The sequence below is a fragment of the Carcharodon carcharias genome, chromosome 13 (assembly GCF_017639515.1).
Source record: "Carcharodon carcharias isolate sCarCar2 chromosome 13, sCarCar2.pri, whole genome shotgun sequence".
NCBI classification, from domain to species: Eukaryota; Metazoa; Chordata; class Chondrichthyes; order Lamniformes; family Lamnidae; genus Carcharodon; species Carcharodon carcharias.
In genome coordinates this window covers 9,236,925-9,258,771 of record NC_054479.1, presented here as the reverse complement: position 1 = coordinate 9,258,771, position 21,847 = coordinate 9,236,925, and the positions used below count along the sequence as shown (strand labels likewise).

At 42.6% G+C, this 21,847-nt stretch overlaps 1 protein-coding gene across 1 annotated transcript in view; it reads left to right on the top strand.

Annotated features, from left to right (window-relative positions):
- si:dkey-112e17.1 overlaps window positions 1–21,847 on the top strand; it is a 49,980-nt gene that overhangs the window by 26,827 nt on the left and 1,306 nt on the right. Inside the window, exons 4-6 of the mRNA XM_041203259.1 lie at window positions 2,860–2,980; window positions 3,557–3,690; window positions 15,163–15,405. Of these exons, the coding sequence (XP_041059193.1) occupies window positions 2,860–2,980; window positions 3,557–3,690; window positions 15,163–15,405 (498 nt within the window). The remainder of the gene's footprint in view (window positions 1–2,859; window positions 2,981–3,556; window positions 3,691–15,162; window positions 15,406–21,847) is intronic.

Below are 21,847 nucleotides of genomic sequence, written 5' to 3'. Positions count from 1 at the left end.
AGCAGTTGGTAAGGTGATAAAGCTGCTGGATACAGATTCAATAATCGCCTTCAAAAGGGAGTTGGATAAGTATTGAAGAAGAAAGAGTTGCCCGATTTTTGGGGAAAGAGCTGGTGCGGACTTGATGGGCTGAACGGCCTCCTGTGCTGTTCTATGATTCCAAAGCAAAATATTGTGGATACTGGAAATTGGAAATAAAAACAAAGAGAGTGATGGAAACATTCGACAGGTCAGACAGCATCTGCAGAGAGAGAGAAACAGTTGACATTTCGGGTACTTTCCGTTACAACTGGGAAAAAAAGTTGATTTAGAAATTGAACAGGTTTTAAACAAGTACACAGGCAGGAAAAGTGCGGAGGGGAGGAAAGAACAAAAGGGAAGGTCTGTGATAGGGTGGGGGGGGGGCAGGAGAGGTTAAAAGATAAAAAGGATGGTCGTATAAGGCAAAAGGCTCTGGTGAAACGTCACAACCTGTAAGGTTAACACTCTTTTTCTCTCTCCACAGATGGCTGGCCTGCTGAGTATTTCCAGCATTTTCTGGATTGATTTTAGATTTCCAACACCCGCAGTATTATGCTTTTGGAATAGGGGCGGTAATGGGAAAAGTAAGGTCACAGAGAAAGTGTGAGTGATTACAGCAGAATATCAAAGGAAAATCTGCCAAAGAGGAGAAGGCTCCTGTGTCCTGGGAATATGGAGAAAGGAGGGAGACCCCAGGGATACAGACAACTCTGCTGGGCGCGTACCGAGTCCTCAAACGCCCAGTACTGGCTCCCATTCTCAGAGGCTCTGGTATATCTCTGCTGTTTTTACTGCTTTCTATAAACAGCAACAAATGTGAAGCCAAATCAGGAACAGATTTGCAATGTTTAAAGGCATTGGGATTATTTCCCACATTTATGCTGACAGTGGAGAGTCTTGCCAACTGGCAGTAAAACTCGCCCACCGTTTTCTAATATACTGCAGCTGTTGGCGAATACCTGGGGCAAGTGTTTCTGAGTGAATATTCAGAACAGGTCGTCAGAATTCTCGATGATATTGACAGAAATGTAACTGGACTGTGATCCAAATACTTGCACAAGTGTACAGTTGAATATTCCTTCCCCCACTGCCTCCTCACACTTTAACCTCCTAGCTCTTGCCTCAGGATACACCCCTACTTTGGAATGCTGCTGTCACTCTCCGCCAGTGCCAGAGGTCACCCAAGACGTCTTGTAACATCACCATTGGCACAGTCTACACCCCTCTTCCCACCCCCACCCTCCTACTTTCTTCAATGTGGGAAAGACCAGTTAACTGGGGTCGTTGCTAACTGTGGTTGGACGTAACCTGGAGATCTCATCACTTAACCTTTCACCTCCAAACCAGCCAAATGACCATTTTTCCATCATCAATATTTTTATAGCTAATAATTGACATTGTCAAAGCAAAAAAAAGGCCAAAAATTTATTTTTAATGCATCCGTGAGTTTTTTTTCTTCTTCCCGGGTTTCCTTGCTGTAATTTCCAGGAGATTTTTAAATCCAGGACAATTCTTTCAGGCTTCAAACTGAGCCTCCCAAGACCTTCACATGCTGAGTGTTTGAAGATGGAAGAGAGAAGGAAACGACCTGCTCTCGCTCCACCACTGGCTGCAATCCTCCATGGGACTAAGATGTTCCTGAAACCCTTCTCCCAGCCCCTGGTCACTGCTCCTTTAGTGCCAGCTGTGGCTCAATGGGTAGCACTCTCACTTCTGAATCACGAGGCTGTGGGTTCAAGTCCCACTCCAGAGACTTGAGCACAAAAATTAAGGCCGACAGTGCAGTACAGAGGGAGTGCTGCATTTTTGGAGATGCTGTATTTTGGATGAGACGATAAACCAAGGCCTTGTCTGCTGTCTCAGGTGGGTATATATGATCCCATGGCACTGTTTTGAAGAAGAACAGGTGAGTTCTCTCTGATGATTTGGCCAATACTTATCCCTCATTCGACATCACAAAAACAGATTATCATTATCATATTGCTGGTTGTGGGAGCTTGCTGAGGGCAAATTGACTGCTGCATTTCCTAGATTACAACAGTGACTACACTTCAAAAGTACTTAATTGGCTGTAAAGCATTTTGGGACATCGATGGTCATAGGAGATGCAATAGGAAAGCAAGTATTTTCTTTTTTCCATAAGGTCAGATATTTGAGATCCCAGTTGAGAAGGGGAAATTTAAATTTGGGAATCTTTGTAGGCCTCCCTGTCCCAGTTCACTTCCTTATCCTGTTTTAGACTCTTAATTTCCAGGAGTCTCCAATGTGAACAATAGTCATAATTTGTTCAAAAAAGGAGCATTTCACCCTTTCCTGGGAACCAGTCCATTCTGAAAGGGAATATTAAATCACTGACTTTCTACTAAATCTATATTGAATCATTGTAATCAGGCCTTGCTATGTTTTTTAGTCTGGACAGGAGTGTCACTGGCGAGGCCAGCATTTATTGCCCATTCTTAATTGCCCTTGAGAAGGTGGTGGTGAGCTGCCTTCTTGAACCGCTGCAATCCATGTGGTGTAGGTACACCCACAGTGCTGTTAGGGAGGCATTTCCAGGATTTTGACCCAGTAACAGTGAAGGAACGGCGATATATTTCCAAGTCAGGGTGGTGAGTGGCTTGGAGGGGAAATTACAGGTGGTGGTGTTCCCATGTCTCTGCTGCCCTTGTCCTTCTAGATGATAGTGGTTGTGGGTTTGCTGCCTAAGGAGCCTTTGTGTGTACCTTGTAGATGGTACACAATCATCAGTGCCCTTTACGCTGCATACTGAGGCTGCAGTGGAACGTTGCTCCAAAGCTGAGTTATGAGTTTATTGCATGTTTTTTTTCACTTTTATAGAATGGAATCCAGAATTCTGCAATTGATATCGGAGAAATGCAGCTCGTAGCTAATGGGACGACTCGGGAGATCTCAACAGAAAATGAGAACAACAATCACAGCATCAGCCTGGAGGGAATGGGTCAGTACAATATGGAGATTGTTCTAAATATTTTGAGATATGGTTACAGTACAGGTGAAGGGAGTTCCTTTACTCAACAGTAAAAACTAAAACGTGAACTCAAATTAGTTTTACCGTCAGTTACATCGCCATCTCTTCACAATTGAACACAGAGGGCTCTCTCCCAGGTTTGTTTAACCTCTCTGCCCGTCTGGGAAAAGTAACATTCTCAACATTCGGGTATTTCCATTTTTTTAAAAAAAGGGAATTCAAGATTGTGCAACTCAACAAAGGAATAAGTAATATTTCTAGTGGAAATCCGCTAACTTTTTTAGAAAAATACTGTAATGGTTACTTTGCTTTGAAGCTCACTAAAGATGTGTAATTATTTACTTACTGTTGCATTTGAAATCACAGCCTTGATAGTTTGTATTTTAAAATGTAGACTGTTTTTAATCCAAAACTGGGCTTTTTTTTTTTTGGAAAAAATTTCCAAAGTTTCATTAGAAACTTCAGCTGTATCTGACATGCACTGTATTATAGAAGTGATTCTGGCTTGTTGGAGTCCACTGTAATTCCCACTCTGATCTGCTGCAGGTAATTCACTCCACACTGAAATGGAAATGGTCTCCAGTGAGTCAGCAGTGACGGAATCGGGGAGTGATGAGATCTTTGTGATTTCAACTGGCCTCAGCCTGGGCAATTTGCATTTCTCCAGCTTTAAGACAAAGGTACATTGGGGGTGTTAGGAGGGGAGAGCAGTGGAATCATCTGCGTGTGAATTATTGAATTTCAAAACACCTTTTAAGGCCACAATTGGCGTTTTGATTTTTAAAAAAATTCATTCTTGGGTAGCAGGCATCACTGGCTAGGCTAGCATTTATTGCCCATCCCTAATTGCCCTCGAGAAGGTGGCAGTGAGCTGCGACCTTGAACCATTGCAGTCCGTGTGGTGTAGGCACACTCAGTGCTGTGGGGGAACGGTGATATAGTTCCAAGTCAGGATGGTGTGTAGCTTGCAAGTGATGGTGTTCCCATGTACCTTCTGCTCTTGTCCTTCTAGGCGGTAGAGGTCATGGGTTTGGAAGGTGCTGTTGAAGGAGCTTTGAATTTCTACAGTGCATCTTGTCTCTCAAGTTCCTTATCTTCCTCTTAAAGTGTAAATGTGCCAATTATGGTCCTCACAGCATTAAAATCCCTCAGCTCATTGTTTACCAGAACGTTAACTTTAGAACAGTTTAGCTCCCTTGACTGTCTTTACCTCCTACAGTTTAAAAGCTTTTAAAGCCCAAATGTGGCACTACCTGAATCACTATTTATCTTCTCATGTCTATTATTTAAATTCAATCTCAGGATGTGGGCATCAGTGGTAAGACTGACATTCATTGTCAATCCTTAGTTGCCTTGCAAAGGTGATGATACGACTGAGTGACATGCTTGGGCAGTTAACTCAGCTATGTTCAGTTTGGGACTGGAGTCACATATTGGCCTTGACCCAGGTTTCCTTCCCTAAATGATGATGGCTATTCAACAGCTTCAGAGTCACAATTACTGATACCAGCTTTTAATTTCCAGACCTTTTTGATTTTAAAAAGTCTAATTCAAATTCTTAACTCTGGATTAAGAATACTGAAAGGCCTGGATAGAGTGGACGTGGGGAAGATGTTTCCATTAGTAGGAGAGACCAGGCAAGCCTCAGAGTAAAGGGAAGACCTTTTAGAACAGAGATGAGGAGAAACTTCTTTAGCCAGAGAGTGGTGAACCTATGGAATTCATTGCCACAGAAGGCTGTGGAGGCCGGGTCATTGAGTGTATTTAAGACGGAGATAGATAGGTTCTTGATTGGTAAGGGGGTCAAAGTTTAAGGGGAGAAGGCGGGAAAATGGGGTTGAGAAACTTATCAGCCATGATTGAATGGCGGAGCAGACTCGATGGGCTGAATGGCCTAATTTCTGCTCCTATGTCTTATGGTCTTATGGATTATTAATCTAGGCTTCAGGATCACTGGTTCAGCAACACACTCATTGGGCCATCCTTCCCTCATCTTGCCATATTCGATGCTTTGTTGCACTGTTGAACTTTGAACCTTCACCTGTTGTTCAATGAAAGTTAACAAAAAGCCATTTGCTGCCTCTGATAAATTTTAGAGCTTTAAAGTGTCTTTTTAAAATATAAAATATACCCAAACTAAACACTAAATAACCTGGTACCATTTTAAAATGATGTAAAATAGATATTCTGTACTTTTATAAGAATATTCATTATGATCGAGATATGACTCTTTGCCTTTTAACAAGTCACATTAAAGGGAAAGATTCTGATGCTTGTACAACAGCTGGCGAATGTTTTGGTTTCTAATAATTGTCTAGACGATTAAGCTGCAGGGATTATCTCATTTTCTGGAAGGAAAACAAAGATTAACAGTGAGTTTCTGTTTAGACCGAGGGTCTCCTGCCCAAATGTTGCATTACAACAACATTGTCTTGCATTTATGTAGAGATTTTCACATAGCAAAGCGTCCCACTTCACAGCATTATCAGACCAAATTTGACACCAAGCTGCAGAAGGAGGTATTAGGATAGCTGATCAGAAGCTTGGTCACAGAGGTAGTTTTAAGGAGCGTCTTAAAGCAGGAAAGTGAGGTTAGGGAGGGAATTCCAGAGCTTGGGGCCTAAGCAGCTGAAGGCATGGCCACCAATGGTGGAGCAGTTATAAACTGGGGACGGGCCAGAATTGGAGGACCATGGAGCATATTAAGGAACTGATTGAATTTCAGCTAGCTTTATTCACCATTTATATTAATGGAAGCTGGTAATGAGATGTTAAATTTCTCTTGTACCAAGAGAACTGACTCTGGTTTTCGTACCCAGAGAACTGACAAACATACATACGAATATGTGAATTAGGAGCAGGAGCAGGCCAGTCAAATGGCGGAGCAGGCTCAAGGAGTCAATAAGATCATGGCTGATCTAATTTTAACCTAAACTTCACATTCCTGGCTGCCCCCAATAACCTTTCACTCCCTTGCCTTAAAGAAATTCAAAGATACTCCTCAACCATCTTTTTGAGGAAGAGAATTCCTAAGTCTCTCAACCCTCAGAGAAAAAAATTCTCCTCATCTCTGTTTGAAATGAGCGACCCCTTATTTTGAAACAGTGACCCCCTAGTTCTAGATTTCTCCCACTGGAAGGAAACATCGTCTCCACATCGACCCTGTCAAGTCCACTCAGGATCTTCTATGTTTCAATCAAGTCACCTCTTACTCTTCTAAACTCCAGCAGATACAAGCCCAACCTGTCCAACCTTCATAAGACAACCAGCCCTTTCCAGGTATTAATTTAGTAAACCTTCTCTGAACTGCTTCCATTGCATTCACATCTTTCGTTAAATAAGGAGACCAATACTGTACACAGTACTCCAGATGTGCTCTCAGCAATGCCCTGTATAACTGAAGCATTACCTCCCTACTCTTGTATTCAATTCCCCTTGCAATAACTGATAACAACATTCTATTAGCTTTCCTAATTACCTGCTGTATCTGCATACTAACCTTTTGCGATTCATGCACTAGGACACCAGGATCCCTCTGCATCTCTCACCATTTAAATAATTTGCTTCCTTTTTATTCGTCCTGCCAAAATGGCATTTTCTCACATTAAACACAATTTGCCAGGTTTTTGCCCTAACCTATCTATGTCCTTTTGTAGCCCCCTTATGTAGTCTTCACAATTTACTTTCCTTTGTATCTTTGATTCATCAGCAAATTTACCAACTATACAATCGGTCCCTTCAACCAAATCTTTTATATAAATTGTAAAGAGTTGAGGCTCCAGCACTCATCCCCGTGGCACACCCATTTGTCACATCCTGCCAACCAGAAAATGACCCATTTATGCCTACTCTTGGTTTCATGTTAGCTAGCCAATCTTCTATCCATGCCAATATGTTATCCCCTATACCATGAGCTTTTATTTTCCACAATAATCTTTGATGTGGCACCTTATTAAATGCCTTCTGAAAATCTAAGTACAGTGCATCCACCGGATTGCTTTCATCCACAGCACCTGTTTCTTCTTCAAAAAACTCCAATAAATTGGTTAAGCATGATTTCTTTTTCATAAAACCATGTTGATTCTGCCTGATTACCTTGAATTTATCCTAAGTGCTTTGTATAGCTTCTAACATCTTCCCTATGACAGATGTTAAGCTAATTGGCCTATAGTTTCCTGCTTTGTCTCCCTCCCTTTTTGAATAAAGGAGTTACATTCGCTATTTTCCAATCTAATGGAACCTTCCCCGAGTCTAGTGAATTTTGAAAAATTAAAACCAATGCATCAACTATCTCACTAGCCACTTCTTTTAAGACCCTAAGATGAAATCCATCAGGACCCGGGGACTTTTCAACCTGCAGATCCAACAATTTGCTCAGCATCACTTGCCTGATAATTGTAATTTTCCTGAGTTCCTCCCTCCCTTCCATTTCCTAATTTACTGTTATTTCTGGGATGTTACTTGTATCCTCAATAGTGAAGACCGATGCAAAATACCTGTTCAATTCATCTGCCATCTCTTTGTTTCCCATTATTAACTCCCCAATCTCACTTTCTATAGGACCAACACTCACTTTCTTAACTCTTTTTCTTCTTTTTAAAATATCTGTAGAAACTCTTGATATTTGATCTTATACTTCTAGCTGGCTTTCTCTTGTTCTCTCATTTTTCCCTTCTTATTTAGCAATTCTTTGCTGTTCTTTATATTATGTACAATCTTCTGATCTGCCACCCATTTTTGTGCAATTACATGCTTTTTCTAAGTTTGATACTATCTTTAACATTTTTAGTTAACCACAGATGGTGAGTCCTCCCCTTGGAGCTTTGCTTTCTTGTTGGAATGTATCTATTCTGTGTATTCTGAAATATCCCCTTTAAATATCTGTCACTGAATCTCTATTGACCTATCCCTTAACCTAAATTGCCAGTTCACTTTAGCTAGCTCTGCTTTCATATGCCCTCATAATTTGCCCTTATTTAAGTTTCAAGTACTAGTCTTAGACTTGCTCTTCTCTCCCTCAAACTCAGTTACCAAGGAGTGTCTTCACTAGGGGTCATTAATCCTATCTCATTGCACAGTACCAGGTCTAGTTATAGCTTGCTCCATGGTTGACTCAGAACGTGTTGATCTAAGAAATTATCCGAAAAACATTCTATGAATTCGTCATCTAGGTTACCTTTGCCCATCTGATTTTTCCAGTCTATATTTAGATTAATCCCCCATGATAATCGTCATATCTTTCTGACAAGCTCCCACAATTTCTTTGATACCCCATCATACAATGTGATTACTGCTTGGGAGCCTGTACACCACTCCCACAGGTGACTTCTTGCTGTTATCATCCCAAACTGCTTCTATATCCTGGTTTCTTGAACTTGGGTCATCCCCCCTCTATTGTGCTAATGTCACCTTTAATTAACAGAACCACCTCTCCATCTTTTCCTAACTTCCTATCCTTCCTCGTCTCTTACCCTTCAATATTCTGGTCCCAATCTATGCCATTCTGCAGCCATGTCTCTGTAATGGCTATTAGTGCAAATAAAGAATCTATCAGTTCATCTGCTTTGTTTCGAATGCTATGTGCATTCAGATACAGGACCTTAAATTTTGTTCTTTTATTATTTTTGCAACCTCTAGCCTCATCTGTTGATTTACTCTTAGATATGTACTCTCTGTCCCTTCCTGCCAAGATCTGTTTATCATTTGCCACATTAATTTCTTCCTCTCTTCCCTCATCTCTATTCTTTGATATACCATATCAGCCCACATTTGATCCCTTGTCCCCACTGTTTAATTTTAAAACTCTCTCTATTTCCCTAGTTATGTGGTTCGCAAGAACACCTGGTCCCAGCATGGACTGTCCCAAAAGTACAGCCCCCACTTTTTCCAGTACTGTGCCAGTGCCCCATGAACCAGAACCCACTTCTCCCACACCAGTCTTTGAATCATGTCTCTGATTTTATGTACCCTATGCCAATTTGCATGTGACTCGGGTAATAATCCAGAGATTATAACCTTTTGAGGTTCAGCTTTTTCATTTAGTGCCTATACTCTCTATGCAGAACCTCTTTCCTAGTTCTGCCTATGTTGTTGGCACCTACATGGACCGTGACATTTGGATCTTCCCCCGTCCACTGCAAGTTCTTCTCCAGCCCTGGGCAGATGTCCTGAACCTTGGTATCGAGCAAGCAACACAGATGTCTATACCCTCAGTCTTTGCTGCAGAGAACGGTGTCAATTCCCCTCACTATACTTTCCCCTTCTACCACTACATTCATTCTTGTTCCATCCCCCCTCCATCCCCCCCAAATTGACTGGCTTCCTGTACCACGGTGCCATGGTCAGTTTGTTCATCCTCCCTGCAGCACCCACTCGTATCTATTGGACAATTACAGAGGCTGATACTCCAGCACTTCTGCCCTCCGGGTCCCCTTACCTGCCTCACCCACAGTCACACTCTCCTATCCCTGACTACTGACTAAATCAGAAGACCCCATCCTAAGTGGTGTGACCGTCTCCTGGTACAAAGCATTCGGGTAACTTTCTCCTTCCCTGATGTGTCGCAGTGTCTGCAGCTCAGCCTCCAGCTGAATGACTCTGACTCTGGGCCAAAGTTCCTCAAGCTGCAGTCACTTATTGCAGACGTGTTTGCCCTGGATCACAATGTTACCCAGGAGCTCCCATGTGCTGCAGCCTTGACACATCACCTATCCTGCCATCCTTAATGTGTTTTAAAGAATTACTTAATTATATTAATCACTTATGTTGGTTTTTTAAATATATTTTACTAACTTTGCCACCAGTTTGTGTACTAATTTAAACCTTAGGACTTGAGCAGACCTTAACCACTTAACCAGAAGCTCACCAAACAGCTAGCTCCTTTCCCTGTAGTAGAGTAAGAACCAATTCCCAGGGTGAGAAAGATAGAAAAAGCAAAAGGAAACAAACACCTCCTTTTCCCGCCATCGTCGAACTCTCAGGAATGCACTCAGTTCCTCAGCGGCACTCGTTTCTGACTCTGTTTTTCAACGTAAAAAATACATAACACGTTGGTTTCCAGGTAATACTTATTTCTTCCTTTTTGATTAAGCTGTATTTTTTTTATAATTTGTTTTTTAAATTTTCATGTCCCCGGTTCCTATTTAAAAAAAAAAATTTGCTTGGAATGTGGACATCACAATCATTCCTTCCCTAGAGCCCCCCCCAACCCCGGGAAGCTGGTAATGGGCCATCTTCTTGATCCAGAGCAATTTGATACAAGGGAGGGGCTTGCTAGGCTATTTGAGAGCAGTTAGGAGTCAACCAGGTTTGTGTGGGACTGGAGTCACTTATATGCCCAGGCTGAGTAAAAGGATGGCAGGCTTCCTTCCCTCAAGGAGATTAGTGAGCAATCTGACAGCTCCATGGTCCCTCTTGCTGATGCCAGATTTTTATTTCCTGATTTTGTAAACTGAATTCAGATTCCCCATTTTATCTGCCAATTTTTCTCCCTCCCCTCCTCGAGAGTGGGCTGGGAGATGGAATGGGGTAGGGGAAATAGGGGGCTGAAATATGGGGTGGTGTGCCCATTGTCTTCCTGCCACCACTGGTATTTTACCAGTGGCAGGGAAGATGGCAGATGGCCCTCCAGCCCTTGTGGCCAATTCAAGATCAGTTAAGGGCCTCTAACTTCTCCTGCTTGACTGGCCCCATCGATCCCAGTCCCTCTTGGCTTGGTTCCAGGGCATCATCCTGGGTGCAGTCCCAGCATTGGTCACTGCTGGGAATGAAGAACTGCCGACCCCCCCGATTGGATGCAGCTCTTGGAAAACAGGAAATTAAAGTTAGCCTAACGTGTCATAGGGAAATTGTTAGAATTCATTATTAAGGAGGTTATAGTAGGATATGTAAAATCATATTGGGATCAGACAGAGTCAACGTGGTTTTGTGAAAGGGAAATCATGTTTAACTGATTTATTACAATTCTTTGAGGAAGTAACAAACAAGGCAGATAAAGGGGAATCTGTAGATGTGGTGTACTTGGATTTCCAAAAGGCATTTGACAAGGTGCCACATCAAAGATTACTACACAAAGTAAGAGCTCATGGTGTTAACATGGATAAAGGATTGGCTGGCTAACAGGAAGCAGAGAGTAGGGATAAATGGGTCTTTTTCAGGTTGGCAAGCTGTAATTATGACATAAAGATAAGTAGAAAAGTAACTTGATGAGAGGAGGTAAAAAGCCTGCAAAGGGATATAGACAAGTTAAGCGAGTGGGCAAAAAATTTGGCAGATGGAGTATAATTGGGGGAAAATGGGAACTTTGTCAGGAAGAATCGACAAGCAGTATAGTATTTAAATAGAGAGAGAGTGCAGTATTCCATGGTATGGAGGGATCTGGGTGTTCTGGTGCATGAATCACAAGAAATAATATGCAGGTACAGCAAGAGATCAGGAAGGCAATTGGAATGTTGGCATTTATTGAAAGGGTGCAGGGCCTTAGTGAGACCACATCTGGAGTATTGTGTACAGTTTTGGCCTCCTTATTTGAAAAAGGATATAATTGTACTAGGAGCAGTTCAGAGAAGGTTCATGGGACTAATTCCTGGGATGAAGGGCTTATCTTATGAAGAAAGGTTGAACAAGTTGGGCCTCTAACCATTGGAGTTTAGAAGAAAGAGAGGTGATCTTATTGAAACATATAAGACCCTGAGGGGATTTGACAAGAGTGGATATAGGGAGGGTGTTTCCTCTTGTGGTGGAGGCTAGAACTAAGGGACATCTCCCTTTTAAGTGAGATGAGGAAAGAGACTGTCTCTGAGGGTCATTAGTCTGTGGAATTCTCTTCCCCAGAAAGCAATGGTGGCTGGGTCATTGAGTTTATTCAAGGTTGAGTTAGACAGATTTTTGCTAGACAAGGGAGTTGAGGGTTATAGGGACTAGACAGGAAAGTGGAGTTGAGACCACCACCATATCAGCTATGATCTTATCAAATGACGGACCAGGCTTAAACAGCCAAATGGCCTACTCTTGCTCCTAATTTCTATGGTTCTCAGTGGGATTCAGTCCTTTAACTGCCTGGTGCCAGGATTCCCATCCCTTTAATCACCTGCTGGAACACCTGAGGTAGGATTGCCCCCTACTTTCTGGCCCAAGGATGGGGCCACCCCTGTCCTGTAGAATCCCAGCCCTAAGTTCAAGTTTCTGTTTATATTTAAAAACGTGTGATGTAGAAAAAGACAGGGTCTAATCACTTCTTATTCCAGAGTTTGTTTATGGCCCATGAAACAAGGGTCCATGTTATCATCGGCGCCTAATTACTCACATGCATGTGCAAGTTTCTTCAGTTCATTTTCAAAAATTCTTTGTTTCTCAATCTCATTTTCCAAGTTGCCAAGTATTTCTGAACATACTTTACATCCTTCTTGGCTCCATCAGTTCCGCTTGGGAGCCAGCAAGATCTTTCCAGCTGGAAAATTCCTTTCAGTGAACTCTCCCCTCTGAGTGAGTTACTGGAATGTCAGGGGTGGGCCAATTTAGACCGGGACAGACCGAAATAGGGAATCTGAACATCTTTAGAACTCAATTTCAGAACAAACTATCAGGAGAAGATCTGACTAATCGGAAAGAATGGCTCAGCCTCCTAATCTAAACAAAAGTATTAGCCACCAAAAGCAGCACATAGTGTTTGCACACAATCTTCAGGAAATTTGGTGAACTTCAAAGTGTCCCACACACACAAACAAAATGCCCTGGTCTCTTTTAAAACCACTGTACACTGGAATACCATTGTAACCTATGCCAGTAAAGATAAAAGGCCAATATGTAACTGCCCTCCACTGAAAAGGGAAGTCTTCATTTCTATAGCGCCCTACATGACTTTAGGACATCCTTAAAGCACTTTACATCCAGACATACTTCACTGGTTGCAGTTCTTGTTGAAATGTAGGAAACGTGGCACCAATTTGTGCACAGCAAGCTCCCATGTGTTAATGACTAGATAAACCATTTTTTTTTATTTGGTTGGCTGAAAGATCAATATTAGCCAGGTCATGAGGAGAACTCACCTGCTCCTCTTCCAGTAGTGGCCCTGGGATCTTTTACAGTTACCAAGGGCATATGGGGGCCTTGGTTTTATTTCTCATCCAAAAACCAGCATCTGGCAGTGCAGCACTCCCTCAATACTGTGCCGCAATGTCAACCTGGATTTTTTTTTTATTTTGAAGTTCCTGGAACGGGACTTGGGCCCACAGTCTCTGACTCCAGGAGGTACTGCTGCAACTGCCAGCCTGGAATCCTATCGGAGCCGGGGAATCCCGGGATGATGATGCTGGTGTGCTCTTCTACTGCGATTGCTCCGTGAGGTTACAAACCTGCGCCCAGGCAGCTGGATAATTTTAGCAGCTCCAGGGACAGCTGTGGTGATCCTTTTTTAAAAAGAAAAAACAATTATAGAATGATTGCAGCAAAGAAGGAGGCCATTCGGCCTGTCAAGCCCATGCCTGCTCCTGTGCAAGAGCAATTTAGCTTGTCCCACTTCCCTGCCCTTTGCGCCTAGCCCTGCAAATATTTATTTTTACACTTATCCAAATCCCCTTTTGAAAGCCGCGAATGAATCTGTCTCCACCATTCTTTTAGGCAGTGCATTCCAGATCGTACCTGCCTTGTGTTTCTAAAAACACAGCATAATTTCCCTTAGGTCACCTTTTGGTTTTCCAATTCCTCTGGCTTCACCACTCCCTATCTCTGTAACGACCTACAAACCTCAGATCTCTGTGCTCCTCCAATTCCTGCAACTTGCATTTTTTTTTGTTATATTTGTTCTTGGGATGTGCCCATCCCTAATTACCCTCGTTTAGAGGGCATTTAAGAGTCAATCACATTGCTGAGAGTCTGGAGTCACATGTGGGCCAGACCAGTCCCGAAAGGACGTTCTTACGACAATTGGTAATGGTTTCATGGTCATCATTAGACTTTTAATTCCCGATTTGTTTTTTTTTTGGTATTCAAATTCCACCATCTGCCATTGTAGGATTCAAACCCAGGTCCCCAGAGCATTACCCTGCATCTCTGGGTTACTAGTCAAATGATAAACCCCCTACGCCACCACCACTACCACGTCCCCATGATTTTAATCATTTTATCCCTGATTTTAATCATTTCCATCATTGGCAGCTGTGTCTTCAACTGTTGAAACCTTAAAGACTGAAATTCCTTCCATAAACCTCTCTGCCTTTGTCTCTCCTTTAAGAGGTTCCTTAACGTGTGCCTCTTTCACTAAACTTCTGGTCACCAGTCCTAATGGCCCAGAATTTGAGTGATTGTTAATAGTGATCTGTCAATGTTTGCTGTCATTAGCCCTCTGGATCTGACCACAACATAAGCATCGATTATTGCGGAAATCCTGACGTTGCGCCTGTCATTCAATGTTCTATTGCCGGTGGTGCTGTGGCCCTCCCCCAGGGTCAGCAATCAGCAGAATCAACTGATTTGGGGAGACCATACCCATTTTTTGCTCTCACCACTGTTAGAAGCCACACAAAACGTTAAGCCTTGCTCAATGAGGTGTGGCAGGATATTTAAGTGATCTGAGTAATTACTACTGATAAACAACCTATCTGACCCTGAAAAAAATTCAAATTTGTGGAATGATGTTAAATGTTTGTTAGATTAATTACTAGATTTTAAAATTTTTTTACAAATGTGAAGTTTTTTTGGTGATGTTTCACTTCTACTTAAAGATCTCCACACATGGGGTTAAAGAATGATTTGTTTATTAGTGCTTTCATTTCCTGGTTGGCTCTCTGAGGGATTTCTTTAATGTGACTGGCTTGGACAGCTTGATAATATTACTGCAGCTTGACATGAAAATCCCCATTAACGTGGCAAATTATTGCACTCCAGAGAGTTAAAGATCTCCCTCACTTCACAGCTGAATGCAAAGTCTGGACAAATAGCTCTTTGTGGCTAGGTGTCAAATTTTATCTGATAATGCTCCTGTGAAGCAACTTGGGTCATTTTGCTACATCAAAGGTGCTATCTTCATGCTAGTTGTTGTTGTAGACACCAAGCTCATCAATAAAAGCAGATGCACAAGATGGCACTGCTTTTACTCTGACTGTCTGCACATTGGGGATGTTTGCTTGTTCCCTCACTGATCCTCTCATCCATAGGTCCCCAAGAGGAGCCCGACAAGTCCACCTGCCATCTGCGATTGGCTGGAACCAGATCTCCTGCCTTCTGCAGGAGAAAAGCCACCGTCAGTTAGAGGCAATGGCAGAGGAGAGTCCCCGAGCTGGCAGCAGGCCTGGAGCCCTCGGAGTTTCCAAGATGTCCTGGGGCCTTTGCCACAGTTGCCGAGAGACTGGTGTGACTGGGCTAATACTGGTCCATTCACGAAACTGGTGGAGAATTGCGTGAGTATATCCAAATTTAGATCTGTTTCATTCATGAAATCCATCAGGCAGTGAAACTTGGCAAAATATGTCAATGGATATGATTTACTTAAATAGAATTGGAGAAATTGTAGCCCTGTAAGTAAGGGTCAGTAATTATTTATGGTAGTTTTGGTTCAATTGAGGAACACCACTGGTGAGTAAACGGTGTAAATGTCTTCACATTGATAAAGAGAGGTGATTGTCCATCTGGCAGGAGGGGAAAAATATGTAGTCCTTTAGCAAAGAACTTTGTGAGGCTATGAATGCACTACCTGATGCAGTGTAACATTGAGGGAATAGCTGCACTGTCAAAGGTGTTGCCTTTAAAGGGAGGGCTTGTTTACCCTCTCAGGTGGACATAAAAGATCTGATGCCATCTGACCTGCTGAGTTTTTCCAGCATTTTCCATTTTTACTTCAGATTTCCAGCATCTGCAATATTTTGCTTTCATGTCAGCACGTAATAGGTTAGATGGGTGGTTGCAGGAGGAGGAGAATTGAAGGATACTGGATGGATTGAAAGAGAGATCCATATCTCTCTAGTGCCTCTACAACCAGCCACTTCTCTACAACACTATGGGTTAAATTTCATTGGATCACTAGAGGCACAAAGAGAAGAATGTCATTAATCCTGCTCTGAAAGCAGCCAGTTATGCAGGCTGAATCTCACGATGGTAGGACAGTCAGGTATAAAGTATCCCAAAGAGTAAAATTGATTGAACAAAAACCCGTATCGGAAAGCAAAAAGTTGAATAAAGTTTGTGCAAATGCGATTTTAAGAATGGGATATGGTCCCAGAATCACAGAATTGTTACAATGCAGGACGAGGCCATACAACCCATCATGTTTGCACCAGCTCGCCGAATGAGCATTTCACTGTGTGCTGGTCTCCTGCCTTCTTCCTGTAACTTTTCTCAAGTAACAACAGTCTAATTCCCTCTTGAATGCATCGATTGAAGCTGCTTCCATCATGCTCTCAGGGAGGGCATTCCAGACCCTAAGCACTCGCTGTGTGAAATTTTTTTTTTCTCGTATTGCTACGGTTTCCTCATGTCCCTTCAGGTCACGTGTACTAAAATACAGTCAGTTAGTCGAGTCAGCAGAAAAATTTAATGTTCCTGTTAGCTCTCAAGTCATACAGCCATTTTTTAAAAAAAGGCATATAGGATTCTGGGTTTTAGTAAGAAAAAGGCATGGAGTACTAACGCAAGGAAGTTGTGATGAACCCTCACAAGATATTGGTTTGGTCTCAGCTGGAGTATTTACCCAATTCTTGGCCACCACACTTATGGAAGAATGTGAACATAAGAAATAGGAGCAGGAGTAGGCCATTTGGCCCCTCAAGCCTGCCCTGCTATTCAATAAGATCGTGGTTGATCAGCCCCAGACCTCAACTCCTCTTTCGTGCCAGCTCCTCATAGCCTTCAACTCCCCTGTTATTTCAAAAATCTATCTACCTCCTCTTTAAACACTTTCAGTGATCTAGCCTCCACAATTCTCTGGGGTAGAGAATTCCAGACATTCACTACCCTCAGAGAAGAAATTCCTTTGCATCACAGTTTTAAATGAGTGCCCCCTTATTCTGTAATGATGTTCCCTAGCTTGAGATTTCCCCACTAGTGGAAACATCTTCTCAACATCTACCCTGTCAAGCCCCCTCAGAATCTTGTATATTTTGATAAGATCCCTCATTCTTCTAAACGCTCATGAATAATGGCCTAAAATATTTAGCTGCTCTTTGAGTCAACCTCTTCCTCCCAGGAATCAACCTAGTGAATCTCTTTTGATCTGCCTCCAATGCCAGTATATCCTTTCTTAAATACAGGAACTTCCCCATTTTTAAACTCCAGTCCCCTAGCAATACAGGCCAAAATTCCATTTACTTTCTTAATAACTTGCTGCACCTGCATGCTAACTTATTGCTTTTCGTGCACAAGAACACCCAGATCCCTCTGTGCTGCACTATTTTGGAGCGTGTCTCCATTTAAATAATAGTCTGCCTTTTGATTTTACCTACCAAAGTGCATGACCTCACACTTTCCTACATTAAACTCCAAGTTTTGCCCACTCACTCAATCTATGTCCCCTTGCAGATTCCTTATGTCCTCATCACAACATGCCCTCCCACCTATTTTTGTATTGTCAGCAAATTTGGATACATTACATTGTGCCTTTCCTATAGTAAATAATTGAGGCCCTAGGACTGATCCTTGTGGCACTCCACTAATTATGTCTTTGCAATCTGAAAAAGACCCATTAATCTCAACTCTGTCTTGTGTGTGTTAACCAATCGTCAATCCATGCTAATACATTACTCCCACGACCATGAGCTCTTATCTTGTGTGGCACCTTATTGAATGCCTTCTGAAAATCCAAATACACTACATCTACTGGTTCCCCTTTATCAACCCTGCTTTTTATGTCCTCAAAGAACTCTAGAAAATTTGTCAAACATGATTTCCCTTTCACAAAACCACGTTGACTCTGTTTGATTACATTAAGCTTTTCTAAATGTCCTGCTATTTCTTCCTTTAATAATGAGCTATAGCATTTTCCCAACGACAGATGTTAGGCTGACTGGCCTATAGTTTCCTGCTTTTTGTTTCCTTCCCTTCTTGAACAGGGTTGTCACATCTGAATCCAGTGAGTTCTAGAATGTTTCGACCAATGTCTCCACTATCTCTGCAGCCACTTCCTTTAAAACCTTTGGATACAGGCCATCAGGTCTTGGTGACTTGTCTGCCTTTAATCCCATTGGTTTGTCAAATATTTTGTCCCTCGTGATAGAGACTGTTACAAGATCTTTCCTCCCATTGTTCCTTGCTTATCTGATATCTTTAGGATGTTTACAGTGTCCTCCACCGTGAAGACCGATGCAAAATATTGGTTGAAATTATCTGCCATTTCTCTGTTCCCCGTTAACAATTCTCCAGTCGCATCCCCCAAGGGTCCCATGCTCACTTTAGCCACTCTCTTTTTAAATACCGTGAAAGTTCTTGCTGTTTTTTATATTTCTTGCCAATTTACTTTCATAATAAAATTTCTCCCTCTTTATTAGCTTTTTAGTCATCTGCTGCTGATTCCTAAAAAATTCCCAAGCCTCTGGCCTACCACTAGTTTTCACCGCTTTGTATGCCTTAATTTTTGACTGGAAACTCTCCTTGACCAGGCAGTTCATCCTTCTCATCAAGTCCTCCTTTTTGGCAGGGATAAATTTTTGCTGAGCGTTATAAAATATTTGCTTAAATGTCTGCCACTGACCTTCCCCTTAGTCTATTTCCCCAGCCCACTTGAGACAACTCTTTCTTCATATCTCTGTAATTGCCCTTATTTAAGTTGACTACACTAGTTGGAGATCCAAGTTGCTCACCCTCAAACTCAATTTGAAATTCTACCATGTTGTGATCGCTACCCCCCAGAGGATCCTTAACTACGAGATCTCTTATTAACCCTATCTCATTACACATTACTAGATCTAAAATAGCCTGTTCCCAGGTGGGTTCTGCAACATATTGCTCTAAGAAACATTTCCTGATGCACTCTACAAATTCATCTCCCATGTTACCCCTGCCAATCTGATTTGTCCAGTCAATATGCAGATTAAAATCACCCATGACAATTGTAGTGCCCTTCTAGCATGCCTCCATTATTTCCTGATTTATACTTTGTCCTACAGTGAGGCAGCTCTTTGGGGGCCTATAGATGACTCCCACCAGTGACTTCTTCCCCTTGCTATTCCTTATTTCAACTGAAACTGACTCCACATCACGATCTATTGCCCCTATATTACTACTCACCACCGCACTGATACCTTCATTAACAAAGCTACCTCACCTCCTTTTACTTTTTTGCCTATTTATCTGGAATGTCGAATACCCCTGAATATTGAGTTCCCAATCTTGGTCACCCTGCAACCACGTCTCTGTAATAGCTATCAAGTCATATTCATTTATTTCCATTTGTGCCGTCAACTCTTGTTACAAATGCTGAGTGCATTCAGATAAAGAGCCTTAAGCTTTTGACTTTTTAACCATTGTTATGGTTCTGATTTCTGCTGCACTCTTCTGCTTATATTTTCTGCCCCTTCCTGTAACGTTTTGATTATTGTTCACCTCTTCACTACCCTGCACCTCTGCTTTTTTATTTATTTTTGATTTTCTAAACTTCCCTTCAATTGTACCTTCCCCCAATTAATTAAAGTCCTATCTACAACCCCAGTTAAACGATTCACCAGGACACTGGTCCCAGCATGGTTCAAATGAAGCCCATCCCAACGGAACAGCTCTCCCCTTCCCCGGTACTGGTGCCAGTGCCCCATGAATCGGAACCCACTTCTCCCACACCAATCTTTGAGCCACGCATTTACCTCTCTAATCTTATTTACCATATGCCAATTTGCACATGTCTCGGGTAGTAATCCGGAGATTATTACCTTTGTGGTTCTGCTTTGTAATTGAGCTGCTCGGTGTCCCTCAGCAGAACCTCTTTCCTAGTCCTGCCTATGTTGTTGGTACCTATGTGGACCACGACAACTGGATCCTTCTCCTCCCACTCCAAGTTCCTCTCCAGCCCAGAAGAGACGTCCTTAACCTTGGCACCAGGTAGGCAACACGGCCTTTGGACCCTGTCTTTGCTGCAGAGAACAGTATCTATTCCCCTAACTGTGCTATCCTATATTACTACTATATTTCTCTTTTCTCCACCCACTTGAATGGCGCTCTGTACCACGGTGGTGTGGTCAGTTTGCTCATCCTTCCTGCAGTCTGTGCCCTCGTCCACACCGGGAGCAAGAACCTCATACCTATTGGACAAGGGCACCAGCTGAGAGGCTCCATGAAAGCTAAATTCTGGATCCCCATACTTGCCTTACTGCAGTCATGCCCTTCTGTCCCTGACCATTGACCAACTTAGAATAATTATATCAAATGGCTGCTTCCTGAAACAGTGTCCAGTTAGTTCTCTCCCTCCCTGATGCGTTGCAGTGTCCGCAGCTCGGACTCCAGGTCATCAGCTCTGAGCCGAAGTTCCTCAAGAAGCCAGCACTTGCTGCAGGTGTGGTCACCGTGGATTGCACCGGTATCCACCAGCTCCCACATGCTACAGCTGCAACACATCTGACCATCTCTATTCTATTTAATTAATTAATTGGGCGTTAAATATTTTAAAAGTGAATTTAACTGTACTCTACAGCTGTAATAACATCTCCTGATTTAAACCACTTGGCCACTCAAAAGAGACATAGGTTTTTGGTGGGTATCTCTCCTATCTGTTTTCTTTTGACATCAGACTTCGGCTCTGACAGGTAGAGACAGGTTGAAGGGGCTCTCTGCTGCCGGTTTTTACCTCCCGCTGCCGCTGCCCTTCTTATGCAGTTCTGCTCTCCGTGTGCTCCCGGCTCTCCTCTTGCTGCTTTAAACTGTGAAAATCCCAGCTCTCCTCTCGCTTTAGAGAGTGCAGATAAGATTTACATGAATGGTTTGAGATGAGTGACTTCAGAAATATGGATAGATTAGAGAAGCTGGGATTGTTGTTCTTAGAGGAGATACGGTTGAGAGATGATTTGATAGAGATGTCCAAAATCATGAGGGTATGGACAGGGAAAAACTGTTCCCATTGGCGGAAGGGTGGAGAACCAGAGGACACTGATATAAATTGAATGACAAGAGAGCCGACGGTGTTATGAGGAACAACTTCTTTACGCAGAGAATGGCTAGGATTTTGAAGGCACTGCCTAAGTGTCTGGTTGAAGGCAGAATCAATCATGGCTTTCAAAAGGGAATTGGATAAGTAGCTGAAGAGAAACAAAATTGCAGGGCTATGGGAAAGGGTGAGAGTGAGACCAGATATGTTGCTCTTGACAAGCTGAATGGCTGCCTCCTGTGCTGTAACCATTCTATGATTGTATCCATGACAACTGGATGTCCCAAAGCACTTTACAGCCAATGTGTTTTAATATAGGAAACACGACAGCCAATAAACAGGCAGCAAGCTCCCATGAACAGCAAAGAAATAGTTACCAAATAACGTGTTCATTTTTAAGTCATGTTGCTTGAGGAATAAATATTGGTCAGGACACCAGGGAGAAGTTCTCTTCTCTTGGCAATAGTGCCATGGGATCTTTTACATCCACCTGAGGGGGTAGACGGGACCTCCCCATTAAAGGCAACACCTCTGACAGTGCAACCATCCCCCACTCAATGTTACACTGGAGTGTCAGCCCGGATCTCTGGAGTGGGACTTGCACTCTCAACGTTCTGACTCCGAGGCAGGAGTGCTACATACTGAGCTATGGCTGACCTTTGTTATACTTATGATCGAAGGTCCAGCAGTCTTTGTGCAGTAACAGGTTTAACATGGTCAATAAAAATCTCATAGAACATTTGATATTTTCATAGGTTTCCCTCACTCCTACCCTTCCTTTT